Here is a 15,500-nt window from a genome sequence, read left to right as displayed (position 1 = left end):
GCAGACAATGAGTCTGACTTGGCAGGCATTTACTTATTTATTTCATCTTAGGACGGCTGGGTAGCCCCATTCAGCTTACATTAGCTGTTTTCCAAGGGGACCCAGCAAAAATTACATTGTTACATACAGTAAGACAACATACAGTAAACATAAAAGTCCGATGCGTCAAAACAGAGTCATAGTCCTATACTCAAAGTCCTAGCCGTTCAAAGGTCAAAAACATGGAGGTCAGATGACACAATGATAATATAAAAGCGCTACGGAGTTAAATGTTGACAATCAAACTCGATTTACAATCAATAGTATAAATGTGATGAAATTGTATAGTCTTCTAAAAACAATACAAGTTGTATAAACATGTGAGGGGACGTCGGTATTTACAGATTGTCAGTTCAGGTAACGTTATTTGTTCAGCAGGTATGTCATGTATGCTATTGCAGACTTTTCGTGGCGAGTTGTTCGACAGATGGGAGTGTCCAGTTTGTTAGCGTTACGTGTGTCTCTGCCGGATATCTGTTTACGGGATGGGGGTAACCAGTCACTGAATTCAGAGTTGAGGAGTTTCTGAGCGAAGGTTAAGCATAGGTGAGTGCGTCGTTCTACCAAGGTGTTGAGGTCTAGTGTAGACAGTGCTGAGGTGTAGCCGGTGTGCTCTGTGCCGAGGATGCATCCTTTGTTTCTGTTGCCCCTCGAGTCTTGTTAATTGTGTGCAGGTTAGGGCCGGGTGCCACACAGGCGTATTCCATAGTGGGTCTGGCGTACGCGATGTAGACGGTTCTGAGGTCTTGTGTAGTGACTCCAAACCTCTTCAGTCGACGTAACAGGAACAGTTTATGTTTGCTGCGCTGTTGTCATGTTGTCTAATGTCTACCTATATTTGAGGTCACTCTGTATGGTCACACCCGTACCCAGAACTTTGATGTGAACAACTGTTGCTAGTGTCTGTCCGTCTATGAGAAGTAGTTCAGGAGTGGGTATAGTCCTAGCAAAACAGACGTGGAGTGCTTTGCACTTATGGGTGTTCATCTTCATTTTGTGTTTTCTGACCCAGGTGCTAAGGTTGTCATGAAGGTCTGTATACGTAATGAGTATTGTTGGTGGAGGAATCTGACCTGGGTGAGGTTCATGTCATCTACATATTTCCATCTGTTTTTTTTAATAGCTTCCTGGATGCACTGTTGATCAGTGCGAGGAAAACAATAGGACCCAGGATGGTTCCCTGTGCTACGCCGCAAGATAGATGTTGCCAGTCAGAAACTTGGCCATGGTAGCGCACACGCTGTCGTCTGTTGGACATAAAACAACTTGTTATTTCCTGAGACTATGTAGTTGTCAGGAAATATTTCACTGTTTGCTATGTCTTATTGAGCCACGATTCTGTACCTGCTACTATGTCTGGTTTGCAAGTGTCGAGTACAGCTCAGCTTCTTTGTTTCCCACGCTCTGACAGTTCAACATAAAAAGTTTATTTTGGATATTTTGCGACTATGACCCCTAATGTGAGTATTGCCCTGCTTTTTAAGTGGAGTGGATGTGGACATTGAGATGTCACCTGGTAAACTTGAGTTAGTTCAGTTCAGCTTGTGTTAGAGCATAGTGTATTAAAAGAATTTACTGAGTGGAAAGTATAATCAGTGATATCAAACATAGCTGACGCAAAGTATAAGACACAACGGTGACGATGGTTTCTTCTGATTTCAGGTTCATCCTGGTGTTCTTCGCCGCGGTTGCCATGGCGCCGCTGGTTGTCATGGTTACCGGCCAGAGCCCTACAGAAGAAGAACTGCTGCTGGCGGTCTCCCAGGCAGCAGCAGAAAATGCAGCAGTCTCCGCAGGTGAGTGTTGTATCTAGCACCGTGCTTTGGCACGGTCCACACTTATCCAAAACCGTGCCTATTGCCAGGGCAAGTACGCAGACGAGCTCCTTGGCTCCAGGTCCAACATGTCCCAAAGTAAGTCCCTAGGCAGCCCCATCTCCATCCGATGTGTTTTGTCGTGTTCTGGCCCTAAGAACAGTCTGGCATCCAGGTAGTGGACTCCGCCGTGGTTTATTTTCGTGGTAACATATATGATGCCGCAAAAGCCTTGGATAGAACCTCCATCATTCAAACCTGTTATCTGTTGTCTCTCCAGACAATGGTCCAATAGCATATCATAAGTAGCAAAGTTGACGAAACTGAGGTTTCAGCTTCAGTAGTCTCAGACTACATCTGTGACTGAGCTTACCCCGTGTGCCCTCCAGATGCTGAACTAGAGGAAAGTTCGCTCTCCGGAGCTCTGAACGCGCTGGGCAGGGTACATCGCTCCACCCCGATGGCCATGGAGCTCAGCAGGTGTGCCACTGTCTTGGAGAATGTGGCAAAGTACTTCATAGACCGGTAAGGCATTACCGTATCTTGAACCGTGCCTATCTAGTTTTATGCCCGAATGGGTTAGGATTAGGATTAGGCAAAGTTCTGGATAGGCTCTGCGTATCAAAGAACGTACTAGATTTGCCCTAGGCACGGTTCTGGATACATGTGGACCGTGCTGGTTATGAACGCGTGGACTATCTAGAACCGTGCCCGAGAAACGACAAACGTTCCTGATTTATTACTTGACATAGACCTTTCAAGGATACCATTGCATGCTTAAGGGGGTGCGGGGTACTATGGGTAGCTCAAGGCCGCAGAACACAGTATTTATGGGCGACGAGGGTATGACGCGGCTATAGAAAGTAGTGCAGACAAACCTCTTGAATCCTGGCTAGAGTGACTTATGTGAGAGGTTGCCACGAGCAAACTGCGCTGTGTGGTATAAAAAGGTATCAGCTTGTACACTGTGTGATTTCGAAAATGAAGATTTACCTGTTCGTGTATAAATGCGCGGCATTATGCAACCGCGTTTCGGGGTGAGCCGGCTGCAGTTCCGTTGCCCCCGGTAGAGGGCCAAGTCAAAGTGGTCGTTATTATGTTAAAAACATATTTTTTTTTTGGTTTTCCGTTATTTTGAAGAATATACTCTTTAAGTCAACATATTAGTTAACCGTGATTTTCTAGTGCACTCTACTATATTTTTTTCCGCGTCGAAGTAAGTCACCTCGGGGTGCTTAACTATGGGAGTCCCCGTAGGGCGAAAACTGTGTTGCCACCTCAACAAGTGAACTCAGTTTTTTTTCCAAGCGCATTGGATTCGTTATTTACAGAAATCTTTGATTTTTAGTTCCGGTAGCACACGCTACACTATAGAAGCGCTGTCCGCCATCGACTCCCAGGACGTGACAAGTGTTTGTGACGACACCTCCATGATGCCGATCACGTGCCCTACACCAGCCGTCCCAGAGTTCCGTTCGGCAAACGGCCGTTGTAACAACCGGAACCACCCCCTGTGGGGAAGTAGTGAGCAACCCTTTAGAAGGCTGCTGCAGCCAGAATACGGCGACGGTATGTAGATTTTAATCCTATTACATCACTCTTCTATATAGCAGCCCTTCCTCTAGTCAGTCCCCTAGCCTGACTAAATCACGCTTCTAGCAGCTCTTCCTTGGGGCAAGCCCCTTTTAATCTATCGTACAGTTTTGTGAAGAAACCCCGAAGTAGAACCAAATGTTCGGTAATTGGGCCTTCGACTAACCTTGCTCACGTACGATTCTGTATATTTTTTACGTGTTCAGACCCGTGCCTGATCTTAAGTTAAACCCATTCATGCAAAGAACAAGACAGACACGGTTCTGGATACAAAATCTGCACTAATATCGCTTACTGTGTTTCATCAGGTCTCATGACACCTCGGACCACTGGACATGACGGCGCCCCCCTCCCCAGCGCGCGGCTGGTCAGCACGACCATGCACGAGGACCTGCGGAAATCCAGCCCGGTCAACACCCACATGGTCATGCAGTTCGGACAGTTCCTGGACCACGACATCACTCTCACCCCCAACTTTCAGGAAGAAGGTTCGTGAAAACATAAAATGCACCTCTATCAAGTGTTTTAACACTGTTTTTAACACGCACACACACACACACACACACACACACACACACACACACACAAAACAAACATATGATTATTATAATATAATTATTCGGATCATGTGGACAGTTTAGTTGCCCCGACGGCAGGACAGACTGCTATGGGACCGGTGAGGTGAGGTGAGGTCCGGTCTTGCCTGAAAGGGATTGGGCATACCATTCTATATGGACGCAGAGCATTACATTGGGTGAAAGATAGACGGTTGCATCCCTAGTCCCAGGTAAAAGTTTTAGTTATATTCCAACATGTAATCACAAGACGTGGTGACGGCACACTCAGTTTGTTTCAACTTATATTAATGCCCCCACCAACACATTGGACAATACAATACTAGTACTCATTTTCACCTGAGCGAAGTGAGCAAGGTCGTGTAAAGTGGGCACATGATAGGTGTCATGGCAGGACTCGAACCAGGAACCTCTTGGTTCCGAGTCGAGCACTCTGCCGCTACGTACACGACCCCACAGGTAAAAGTTGCTCGGCTGGGATGTTCCAATACGCACCATATTTCACCTCATATGTCTGCTTTCGAACGCGAAGGTCTCGTCTGTACCTGTGGTACCGATTGCGAAAAGGAAGAACGCTGTTTCAACATCAACATCCCTTCTGACGACCCTGACTTCGCCGCTGAGAGCCGCTGCTTGCCGTTCGCTCGCTCCCGATCCTGTCCGAACGAAGGGTGCCACATGGGCCGCCGGCAGCAGCTGAACCAGCTCACCGCCTTCGTGGACGCCTCCAACGTCTACGGCTCCTCGGACGAAGAGATAGAAGAGCTCAGAGAACACACTGTTGGTAAGTAATACACGGACTCACGTCGCTGCTTTCTGGTATGAATTTCTCCATCCCTCTAATAGCTGCCGAGTCACTCTCGTCCTGATCTTGTTTTATTTTGCAGGTCAGGACAAAAGTGATTCGGTCGCTCTAATGTGGATGGATACCAGACAATTACAAATAATGACCTACATCACTATCAGTTCTAGGCCAGTGTTGTTGTATTCAGAACAGTGTTTTATCCATATCCATGCTATCTATGTCACGGGTCTCGATAGTCCACGGGTATCCAGAACCGTGCCTGATTCTAACCTCATACCCGCTCAGACATACATCATGTAGAAGTAGATAGGCACGGTTCTAGATACAATAGAGTTGGTACGCACTGTTGACACTTGATCTACTTTGTTGTAAAACGCTCTGCAGGTTCGAAACACGTTACATGTCCGACAGGCTACCAACGCTTCCATCAAAAATGCTTTAAGGCCTTCCCCACATCCAAAGACCGAACCTGGCTTCTGAAGGCCTGCATGGAAGACGACGGTTTTCTGGCCATGCCGAAAGACGCCGCCACTAACGCGTTCCTGGTCCAGCTGAAGGATGCGGTTCGAAATGACGTCATCTTCTACATCGGACTGGATGATGAAACCACCGAAGGACAGTGGCGCTTTGCTGACGGAACCAGATTGGGTAACAGTTCCAGTAATCTCTTGCTTCATGATTGTTCTTCATTGTTTCAATCTTGCTATTCTGCTATACTGCTATTATTATACTGGGAAGACTGTAGAATGTCAATGACTGGACCTTACTCTACAATTGAGTTCTAATAAGACATCACTAGTGTAAAGTAAGACAGAGTTAATGAGACTTTGTATGAGGAGACGTGTTGCTCTAACCACTTCCTGTTGCAAACTTTACGTCCTTTCCACAGGTTCCTACAACAACTGGAACTCAGGAGAACCAAGCAATTCAGCGAGTAAAGACTGCGTGGTTTTGCTGCCAGGAGTGGGAGGCAAGTGGAGCGTCAGAAGTTGCTCCAGCGGGTATTTCATCTGCCAAGCTCGGCCAATCCCATCCGGTAAGTTTCCACAACTTCTTTGATCTCCTGGAAGGTTTATTCTATGCAAAACCGTGCCTATCTAGTTCTTTGCATGAATGGGTAAGAGTTAGGATCAGGCACGGTTCTTGATAGTCTCCGCGTATCCGATGGCGCAGATGTGCGCCAGGCATGGTCCTGGGTACGCGTGGATAATACCGGACCGTGCCCGGGTACGGTCCTGGCAGCCATATCTCACAGAACTGAACATGCACGGAACCTCATCGTGTAATGGAAAGTATCATTCTTGTTTTACAACCTATACTATTATATCGATGCAAGGAAGATACGCAGTGAATACATGTGATCCACTACAGTATAAAGCATTATTTTGGTACAATGTTGAACATCAGATCACGGTGGTAAAATCTGGGCTGCAAAGTTCCCACATGTCATAGAACCCGAACTGTGTTCGATCATGGTCGATCTGGGCAATTCGAACCGAACCCGCGTTCTATTTCGGGGTCACCTGCGGTCATTTACAGTAAAGCGGCAAAACAAGCCCTTCTGCCTCTGTGCATTGTAACAGATAAAAAACAACACTTTTCTACAGATACAAACAGTTTCCTGGACAGTACATGTCCGCGATAATTTTTTGTGGATCTGTAACATGTAGCGAAGCTACTGTCGTATCCTTGGGTGACCTTGAATACTGTAATGATTCTTTACACCAGTATGAATAACACAATGCAGACTTTTGGTCGACATGACTGCAAGCATGGAGAGTCAAGCATACCCCATTCACGGCTCAAAATGACCGTTACGGTTGTCCCGAAAATCGTGTTTTAGGGATTTTTTAAAAAATGGCCTCAATTTTGAATTATGGGTAATTTAGTGCGAAAAATGTGAAAAAAAATCATTTTTTCACCAACATGTCGACAAAAACTAGACTTCAAATCAGAAATTAAAAAATCCCTAAAACACTAAAAATCCCTTTTTGATCTTATCCCAAGTCGTCGAAAAATATAGAAATCTGGGATCTGGGGTGATATACGTAGCCAGGTTAAAACGATGTTTGCCTAAAAACATGGCATGACTTGTGGTCGGAAACCCGAAAAAAAAAATCGTCTTTCGGGGCGAAATTTTGAAAAATCAATGATTTAACATAAACAGCTAATATTAATAGGATGTTAAGGCAATAAGTTCATTTTAATTTGACGAAATTTACCATTAAATCCTTTCTGTTTATTTTCAAGTGTTTTACTGGTAGTCCAAAATAGGCCAAAATAGCGTCTTGTAACCCGATACTTTTTAGAACGCGCCTAGCAATGGGAAAGAATACCGTAGTGACAGACCGCCGTGGATATTTTACTTTTGGTGAATTTAACGTGAATCACACTTGATGTGGCAAAAGAGGTGAACATTTTGCTTCCGTGTTATGCTAAAGAACGCATTGACCATAACTTACATCTTGACTATAGCCTATACGATATAGTACAGCCATGCCAATAATATTTATTTCTTTCTGTTTAGTAAACCGTGCCGACGTCTGTTGACTTGGCTCTATTGTTCAATGTTGCTGTCTGTTAAAACAACATGTGCTAACGGCCACGTATGAATAGAATAAAACAATGGCTCGACTCAGACACACGCTGCTAACTGTACATGACAATACGATAAATAAACATGTGACAACGAACAAAGAAATATCAAACGTTTTTGAATAATATACTGTACTTGAATAATCATACTATCGCAAGAAAACGGAGATTGATCCACACAATGTGGCCTTATTTAATCTAAAACTTCGTCAGACCTCCTTCGCGCGAAGACTTGATGGGCAGCATAAAGATTTCTGGAGGATCGCTGACACGCGAGTTTTTGCCGGCCACGTAACTCCCTCCGCGGCAAAATCCCCTATGCCGTAGCGAAATCACGTCTCAGCGCTTCCCCAAGTCAACTTCATGGCCGCTAAAGTCCGCAAAGGAGTTGTAACTTCCTCATTTCGGTTGAGAAGCGAAGCTACAACAAGTAAAATCATGTACATGTCGGCCATTTTGTTTGCTACCCGAAGTCTTCCGAACGCTCTAAATAAGGAAATCGTCGGAGATCTCAGCCACATCGCCCGCTGTCGGTCAGCGCTCGGGGCCGGCTCGGTGGAAATCGGAGGCTGTGACGTCATGAGTAGGTTCATTTGCATGGCCGCGGCTTGAATCGCGGCGGGATTTGAGCGGATCAAAACAAAGGGCATAGCGGATTGTTCATTGCGTGTTGTCTCCTTGTGAGAACTGTAGTTTTTTTTTCATTCTGCAAAATTGCTGATTGTGTAGTTTTTTTTTTATTCTGCAATCTTGACGGGTATTTAGAACACCGAATGCATTAAGTGTGCGGGAGGGCGTGATGTCGATCACCGGATCGTGAAAGACGGAATTTTTTTTCGCGTTGACGGTATTTTTTTTTCGCGAATTGGGTTGACCTGGGGTTGACGGTAAAAAATTTCGAGCTGGCTAAAGCCCTGCTGTTTACTTTTTTCGCAGGTGTCAATCTTGCCTTGGGACGACCCACGGCACAGATCAGCACGCATTCGGGGGGAGTGGCCGAACGGGCGGTGGACGGCAACACTGACTTGAACTTTGGTGGAGGCTCCTGCATCCACACTAGCAGGCAAAGCTACCCCTGGTGGCGTGTAGACCTGGGCACGTCACAAGCCATCGAAACAGTCGTCGTCTTCAACGGACAAAACTATTACAGCTATCTGAACAACTTCCGCGTTCACGTCGGGGACTCTCCCACCGTGACGTCCAACCCGCAATGCGGCGGGAACCACGGCGTGACATCAGGGCGACAGAAGATCACAGTGGACTGTGACGGTCGAAGGGGCCGATATGTGGGCATCTCACTCCCTACCACCCAATATCTCGTTCTATGTGAGGTTCAGGTTTATGGAGGTATGTGTTTCCCCGTACAATTGTGCCATATTTGTTTCTAGCTGTTTATGAAGTTCAACCTAGTTGTTCTGTGATTGCTAAATTACCAAATCACAAAAAAATGGATTTACCCACATTTGGGACTAATAAACGCCAGTCTTTGTCAAGGAATGTGCAATCTCACCATACTACCTCCTTCACTCTTAGGAGCACACGGCCTACTGAAGTCCAGACCGAACCCTGAAGACTCCAACAAGAAGGAGCTCCTGCCCGCCGCCATTGCGGAAGAATTTGAGTGTCACGAGTATCCTGGGAACGAGACGTGCTCGCAGGCTGGGGACGTCCGTGTGAACGAGCAGCCGGGACTGACCTCCATGCACACCGTCTTCCTGCGGGAACACAACAGGATCGCCAGGCGGCTCTCCCAACTCAACCCGCACTGGGACGACGATCGGGTGTTCTTCGAGACCAGGAAGATCGTCGGCGCGCTGATGCAGAAGATCTCGTACGGGGAGGACCTTCCTCACGTTCTCGGTCCGGCCGCCATGACCAAGTTTAACCTGACCCTCGGTAAGAGCGGGTTCTACTCCGGGTACGACGCGAGCGTGAACCCCACCATCTCTAACGTCTTCGCCACGGCAGCCTACCGGTTCGGCCACAGTCTGGTTAACGAACATCAGCTCCGCCTTACTCCGGACTTTAACCAGGGCAGCAAGTGCCCGCTACAGCTTGCCTTAGGTTTCTTCAATCCATCCCACGTCCTCAACAACGACCTAGGCGGCCCGGACTCCATCCTACGGGGACTGACCACCCAGCCACATCAGGACTTCGACCGGTTCATTGTCTCGAGCCTGACGAAGCATCTGTTTGCGGATCCTCCCGGGTCGCTCGGCCTGGACCTGGCGGCTCTGAACATCCAGCGGGGCAGAGACCACGGGCTGCCCGGCTACAACGCCTGGAGGGTGAGGTGTGGTCTGCCAAAAGCAAATAGCTTTGAAGAATTGGTGTTTGAAATCCCAGACCGTTACATCCGAATGAGGCTGGAGGATTTATACAGGTACGATTTTTAAATCATGCTGTTGAAGTGCATGTACCAATACATTATTTACACAGGTGTGGAAGAGTGCCTGCGGATTAGTGCAGATCTGTAGGTGACTTTGTCTGCATGTAAACTGTCTTTACGCATTCATAAGGGACTGTTGTTTTTTGTTATTGTTTGCACAAAGAGTTGAGGTTCTACTAATTCTGATGATGTATTTTCTCTAGTCACACACTGATCAAACGCGAATCAGCGTTTCTAGCAGGGAAACACACTTTGAATCATGTTGATATATTGTCACATGTTGTGACTGTTACTTATTTGTAATGTTGCGCGTGTCTCGTTTCGCACAGCCACGTGGACGACATCGACGTGTTCGTGGGGGGTCTTGCCGAGGAGTCCGTGCGGGGCGGTGTCGTCGGTCCAACCTTCGCCTGTCTGATTGGCCTGCAGTTCCAAGACCTCCGAAAGGGGGACCGCTTCTGGTTCGAGAACCGCGGACAGTTTACAGCAGGTCTGTGGGCATGTTGTCAGCAAAGGCAAAATAGGATTGACAAAGTATAAAACTCTCTCCCTTAATCTAGATATGTGTACTTTAGGCACGACAGAAATCTGGCTACTAGTTTTCTCCACCCTTCTTTGTTTGATATTCTACTGTTACTTGGTGTTCAATGTTTGGATGTAAGAGAGGAAGATTACCACCACATTTTCGTTCACTTCAACTTTCAGGAAGACCGGCCTGGCCAGACAGAGGTCTTGTGTACGTGGCTTTATCTCAGGATGATGATGATCATTTCCCGTTTCCCTTTTTCTCCAGCCCAACTTGAGGAGATCAGGAAGACCAGTCTGGCCCGGATCCTGTGCGACAACACGGACGGCACCACACATATGCAGCCGGACGTCTTCAGCCTGCCCACACAGCCTAGGAACGAGAGGGTGGCGTGCTCCTCTCTGTCCCAGATGGACCTGACCAAGTGGCAGGAGTAAGGGGTTTTCTTCACAATGTGTAGAATAGCACAACACCATAAGTACACGTACAGTTCCACCACGAATCCCCGGCCCAATTCAGTTATAGTGCCTGTAATGAAATGTAACCTGCGCTAGGATTTCCTTCGGAGTTACTCAGCTACCAGCAAAAAGCCAGCAACTTATTTTCTAGTTGTAAAGGTTGGTATGATCTGGCGAACCAGTTTGAGCTGGTGGAACGCTAATTTTCTAGGTTTTTTATTGCTCTGTACAATCTAGACTCTGCTGTATTCAACAGCAGTGATCCTTAAATCTAAATCATTTCCTTACCAATTTATATATTATGTTCTCAAGGAACGCATCTCTGGCAGATTATGAGGAAGCCCGGAGCCTTCCGGAGTTGCTGGAAGAAGAGAACGCCCTGCCCGGCCGCGGATTTGAAGTCTACAACGCCGATGACAAAGTTGACCGGTAAGCTAACATAGAAATGATTCTTGTAAAACCAACATCTTCAGTATACCCTAGATTCGAAGGCAAAATACACGAGCAAACATCAAATGTAGTACATGTAGCCACCACAAAATGATCAGGTGTTAACTAAAACTCCAGAGGTCGACTCAACTTTGTGATTATTCAGCACAGAACTATAACATTTGAAACAGAAGACAGTTCATGGACAGTTCAATGTGACTTATTCAGCAGGCATACGAGATATAAGATTTATCACAGGCCTTTATTATTCACAAGGATGGCTGAGGAAGCCCGCACTCTCCTTGAGCTGCTGCGCGGGGAACAGGAGGACATCTACCGGGAGGAGAACGCCGGGCCAGACGGCGAGTTAGACACCAATGACGTCGGGTACATCGACCCTGAGGAGTACGGCCAGGACATGGCCAACGATTTGGAATAGACCCGTGAGGTAAGAAACATCTGCAGTAGACTTCCTCAGCAGGTAGAAACGACTTGGTTAAAGCAGACCCTTCACTTTCACCAAGCTGCATGGTTAAAGAGCATGCCAGCTTTGTTAGGGACTTCTCTCCCCGAGCCAAATAAATATGGATCCATCAGCCAATAAATTTGTTTATGAATCAAACCATCATTTCTGTGACAAAACAAACAACAACAAGAACAATTATTCTTATTGTAGAATAAAGCACGTTTTACCATGTTTTTTTTCTGTTTCCTAACAGGACCTGGGATGGCGATGGTCCCTCCGCATCCTGCGTGTGCCGAGCACCATCCTGGCCGTCCAGTACCTGCAGATCAGCCGCATAGATTTTAGCTGCTTTTGCCTCATTTAACCATGACAAGACTCGTGAGTGGATATCAGTGTTGGCAATCACAAATCACCTCCACTCAGAAAGCGTCTCTGCCAAAATAAAATTGGAATGAAATCCTGTGGACATATGTCCAATATCAATTGCTAGGTCATTTAGATATACCATGAGGGCACAGGAAGCCAAAATATACATTTTTGTTCTAACAAAGGATTAAGTTCCTGAAAAGGTGAAAATCAACATCTTTCTATTGTTCTCACAGTCTGTGACATAGATAAAAGGTTTCCTTCTTCAGCCATCTCTAAACTTCCATGTCTTTATAGGGTAAGTCCTGGACCTGATCATTGCTTTTTTATCTAGTCTTCACAACGTCTTCCACTTCTGCCCAGTCACATGTAAGTTCCTACACAGACGTTTTAGTATAGTAATCTGCCGTCTTGTAATTGCTCAAGGAACCCATAGGCCAGCTTTGCTGCACTATGTAACCAAGATTTATGGCAGTAAAAATCTAGAAAACGCATGTTGTCGGTTTTTTAGTCGTGTAGGTATATATGGAAGAATAAAATTAATCAAAGATCTGTTGAAAACGTTTGTAAATGACTTGTTTCATTCCCTACCATGAATTCCTTGCTGATTTTGTCAAACGCACCTTCCAGCAATATAAGGCAACAGATAAGCATTGAAATTGAAGACTGTGCACACATGTGACTCCTGACCGATCTATTTTTTGAGTGTTTTTGAGGGGTTCGCCGTGCGGTTTCCGCACACAGAAAACGGTAGGCCGGCGCAGTCCATGTCAGCTCGGGCGGATACCGCTCAATTAAATAATTTCTCACTTCAATGACAAATACGATAGATTTCAATAGACTTGTTGCTACAAATAGATTTGATTATATATTTAAATGCAACAGCCCACACAATGCAAAAATAGGTAAATACATAAAAGACTGTTTTGTTATTAGAAAGAATACTGATTTGCTGTCACATGTGCCCATAAATAACTCCGCCTGATTGTAAAGCCTAAGCTAACTTTTGATTATTTCTTTTCTATATATAAGTTGTTCTTTTCTATATATAAGTTGTTAAGTTTTATTCTATACCTATCTATTTTACTATGCTACTAATTGTTACCTATTTGCCATACAATGTACCCTGTACAATTGTCGTGCAATAAAGTTCGTCTTCTTTTATTGAAAAAAAAAACTTACGTTCATTGCAGTTCCAAACAAGCTGCTAGGAGTCCCAAAATTACACCTTTTGCTCCCATCCTCAACAGCTGCCCACAGCTCAAAAATCATTCACCTGCCACTTGCGGAAAATTTTACCTTAAACTTTAACATCACGCTGCAATACTTAAAAAGCCGCTGGAAGGCCCATTATCGAACTTGAGCTTTGCCTATCTTGTCCCTACCCAAACAGTAAATACCACTGTGTTTATGAAATGCTAGTGACCCTTATGATCGAACATGATGTAATCTGTACACAGATATTGGTAGGTTTTGGCTGGTGTGGGTTTTATTTAGGGCTCCCAGACTTCATAACGGAAGCTTTCGTTGCATTTTTCACGGTACCAGACAGTACCTTACTACCTTGTAAAAGAATAACAACATTTTTGGTTTAATTAGGCTCTTATGTGGTCAATATTCTGTTTGTGTCGTTATTATTGTCTAAAATCACACATTTTGCAAGTACATGTACTAAAAAAACGGTTACTTATATTGAGCACTAGAGCTGTGTACCGGTACGCAGTACCGATACTGTACCGGAAAAATTGATTAGGTACAGGTCCAAAATACCTAATCCCTCAGTACCGGTACTGTACCTAAACAATTTCACACCAATTTTATGCCTATTTGTGACCTCAAATGGGTCCCTGTGTAAGGACAGAGTGTTCATGAAAACAAAAACATCTTTAGTTTTGCCTATATTTTATCTGAGCATTCGCCATAAACAAAGAATAAACCTTAACTAACAAGTTTATTAATGTTTTTTTGTTATTGAAGGAGTTCAGAAGAGCATATAAATTGGTCGAATTGTTCAGGTACAGGTTCAGGTCCGGACCTGTACCTAAACCTGTGTACCTGTACCTGTACCTGTACCTAAAATTTGTTTAGGTACACAGCTCTATTGAGCACTGTTAATAAAACTGCCATAGCCGATATCTGTATCAAACCACCACCTAACAACCACCACCTAACAACAAACAACAAATACTGTACATACTAAATGGTCATTGATCCAATGAAACAGCAATAAGTACTAATGGGATCTATATCTACATCAGCAAGAGATTCGTCCTATTGGTACTTACTTTAGCTTTATAAAAGTGAAATAGCTTCGGAAGAAACAGCAAGCGAATATTGTCTGTATCGACTAATTGTAACGTGGTTTCTGCAAATTAAACACGCTTATAGGTAATTGTTAGTGTAAATTTAAAGCTATATACTGAAAAATTTAATTTGTTCAAATATTATCAGTAGCATCCTGGTAAAGACAAAGGATTCAAATTAGAGATAACTAGGATGAATGTCCCACGGCCACGCCATATGCACTACCAAAAATGCCTTTTTCTTGTTTTTCTCGTTTTCCTTGTACAAAGAAATGGTATCCTTTATCAAGATAATAATTCTTTGAACAAGAAATTAAAGAATCCCTGTAGCAAGAAAATTCAAGAAACACAGGTGTTTCTTGAGTTTTCTTGCTGCAGCAAGAAAACGATTCTGTCCACAAGAAAATATTTCTTGAACTAAGAGCTAACTGTTCTTGAAGCAAGAAAACCATTCTGTACACAAAAAAAAAAGATTTCTTGTAGCAGAAAAAAATACTGTTAACTTTCTAAAAATTCTTAAGATTCTTGTTGGTGAGCATGATAGTAGACATATTTTCTTTTCTTAAGACAAAAGAAGAATAAAATTCTTTGTGTAAGAATCAACATACAAAATCTTTAAAGAGTGTTTCTTGAATTTTCTTGAAAATCCCCCTGGCAAGAAAATATTTCTCAACATAAGAAAATAAGAAAAAAACATTTTGGTAGTGTGGCTTGAAACCAGTCTCAATAGTCCGGAAATACTCGCCGTGACGTGTGAACATCTGTAACCTCTCGTTCATATGATCCGCCACGATGATGTGACCCGAGCTGTCTGTACAGATGCCGAGGGGAGAATGCAGTTGACCTTCACGATTTCCCGAACCTCAAAACTTCAGCCGGAACTTCCCGGACTCGTCATACATGTAGACAGAATGGGTGATCGTACTTATACTAAACATGTAATGGCAGAGAAATAGCCGGGGAAGAAACAATTATTACCAATGTAATATTTGTTTAAAGTAAAAAAAAAAATTGATCCAACACAACAAAGTTCTCTCACATAGAAATTTCGACCTGTCACTCTGGTCTTCTTCAATAGACTGACCCATTGAAGCTTATCACGTAGCTTCTTTGACGTGTGAGGTCAACTCTGGGTCAAAGGT

At 44.5% G+C, this 15,500-nt stretch overlaps 1 protein-coding gene across 1 annotated transcript; it reads left to right on the top strand.

Annotated features, from left to right (window-relative positions):
- Positions 1-2,245: 2,245 nt before the first annotated feature.
- LOC109464354 (peroxidase mlt-7-like) lies at positions 2,246-10,773 on the top strand. The gene is made up of 10 exons (XM_019761300.1): positions 2,246-2,378; positions 3,202-3,422; positions 3,755-3,934; positions 4,554-4,805; positions 5,211-5,474; positions 5,716-5,862; positions 8,358-8,768; positions 8,955-9,804; positions 10,140-10,300; positions 10,604-10,773. The coding sequence occupies exons 1-10, from the start codon at positions 2,314-2,316 to the stop codon at positions 10,771-10,773; spliced, it is 2,721 nt and encodes a 906-aa protein (XP_019616859.1). The 5' UTR covers positions 2,246-2,313.
- Positions 10,774-15,500: the final 4,727 nt, after the last annotated feature.

This window comes from Branchiostoma belcheri, unplaced genomic scaffold, assembly GCF_001625305.1.
Source record: "Branchiostoma belcheri isolate BF01 breed outbred unplaced genomic scaffold, Haploidv18h27 scaffold137, whole genome shotgun sequence".
Lineage (NCBI taxonomy): Eukaryota > Metazoa > Chordata > Leptocardii > Amphioxiformes > Branchiostomatidae > Branchiostoma > Branchiostoma belcheri.
Note: the sequence above shows the minus strand (reverse complement) of the source record. Positions and strands in the feature narration are given on the sequence as shown.

Bases quoted from the DNA above. Each gene is read 5' to 3' on its own strand.
- LOC109464354 (XM_019761300.1), top strand. From the start codon at position 2,314: ATGGCCATGGAGCTCAGCAGGTGTGCCACTGTCTTGGAGAATGTGGCA. The intron at 5,863-8,357 runs GTAAGTTTCCAC...CTTTTTTCGCAG, and splicing joins AGCTCGGCCAATCCCATCCG to GTGTCAATCTTGCCTTGGGA. The intron at 9,805-10,139 runs GTACGATTTTTA...CGTTTCGCACAG, and splicing joins AGGCTGGAGGATTTATACAG to CCACGTGGACGACATCGACG.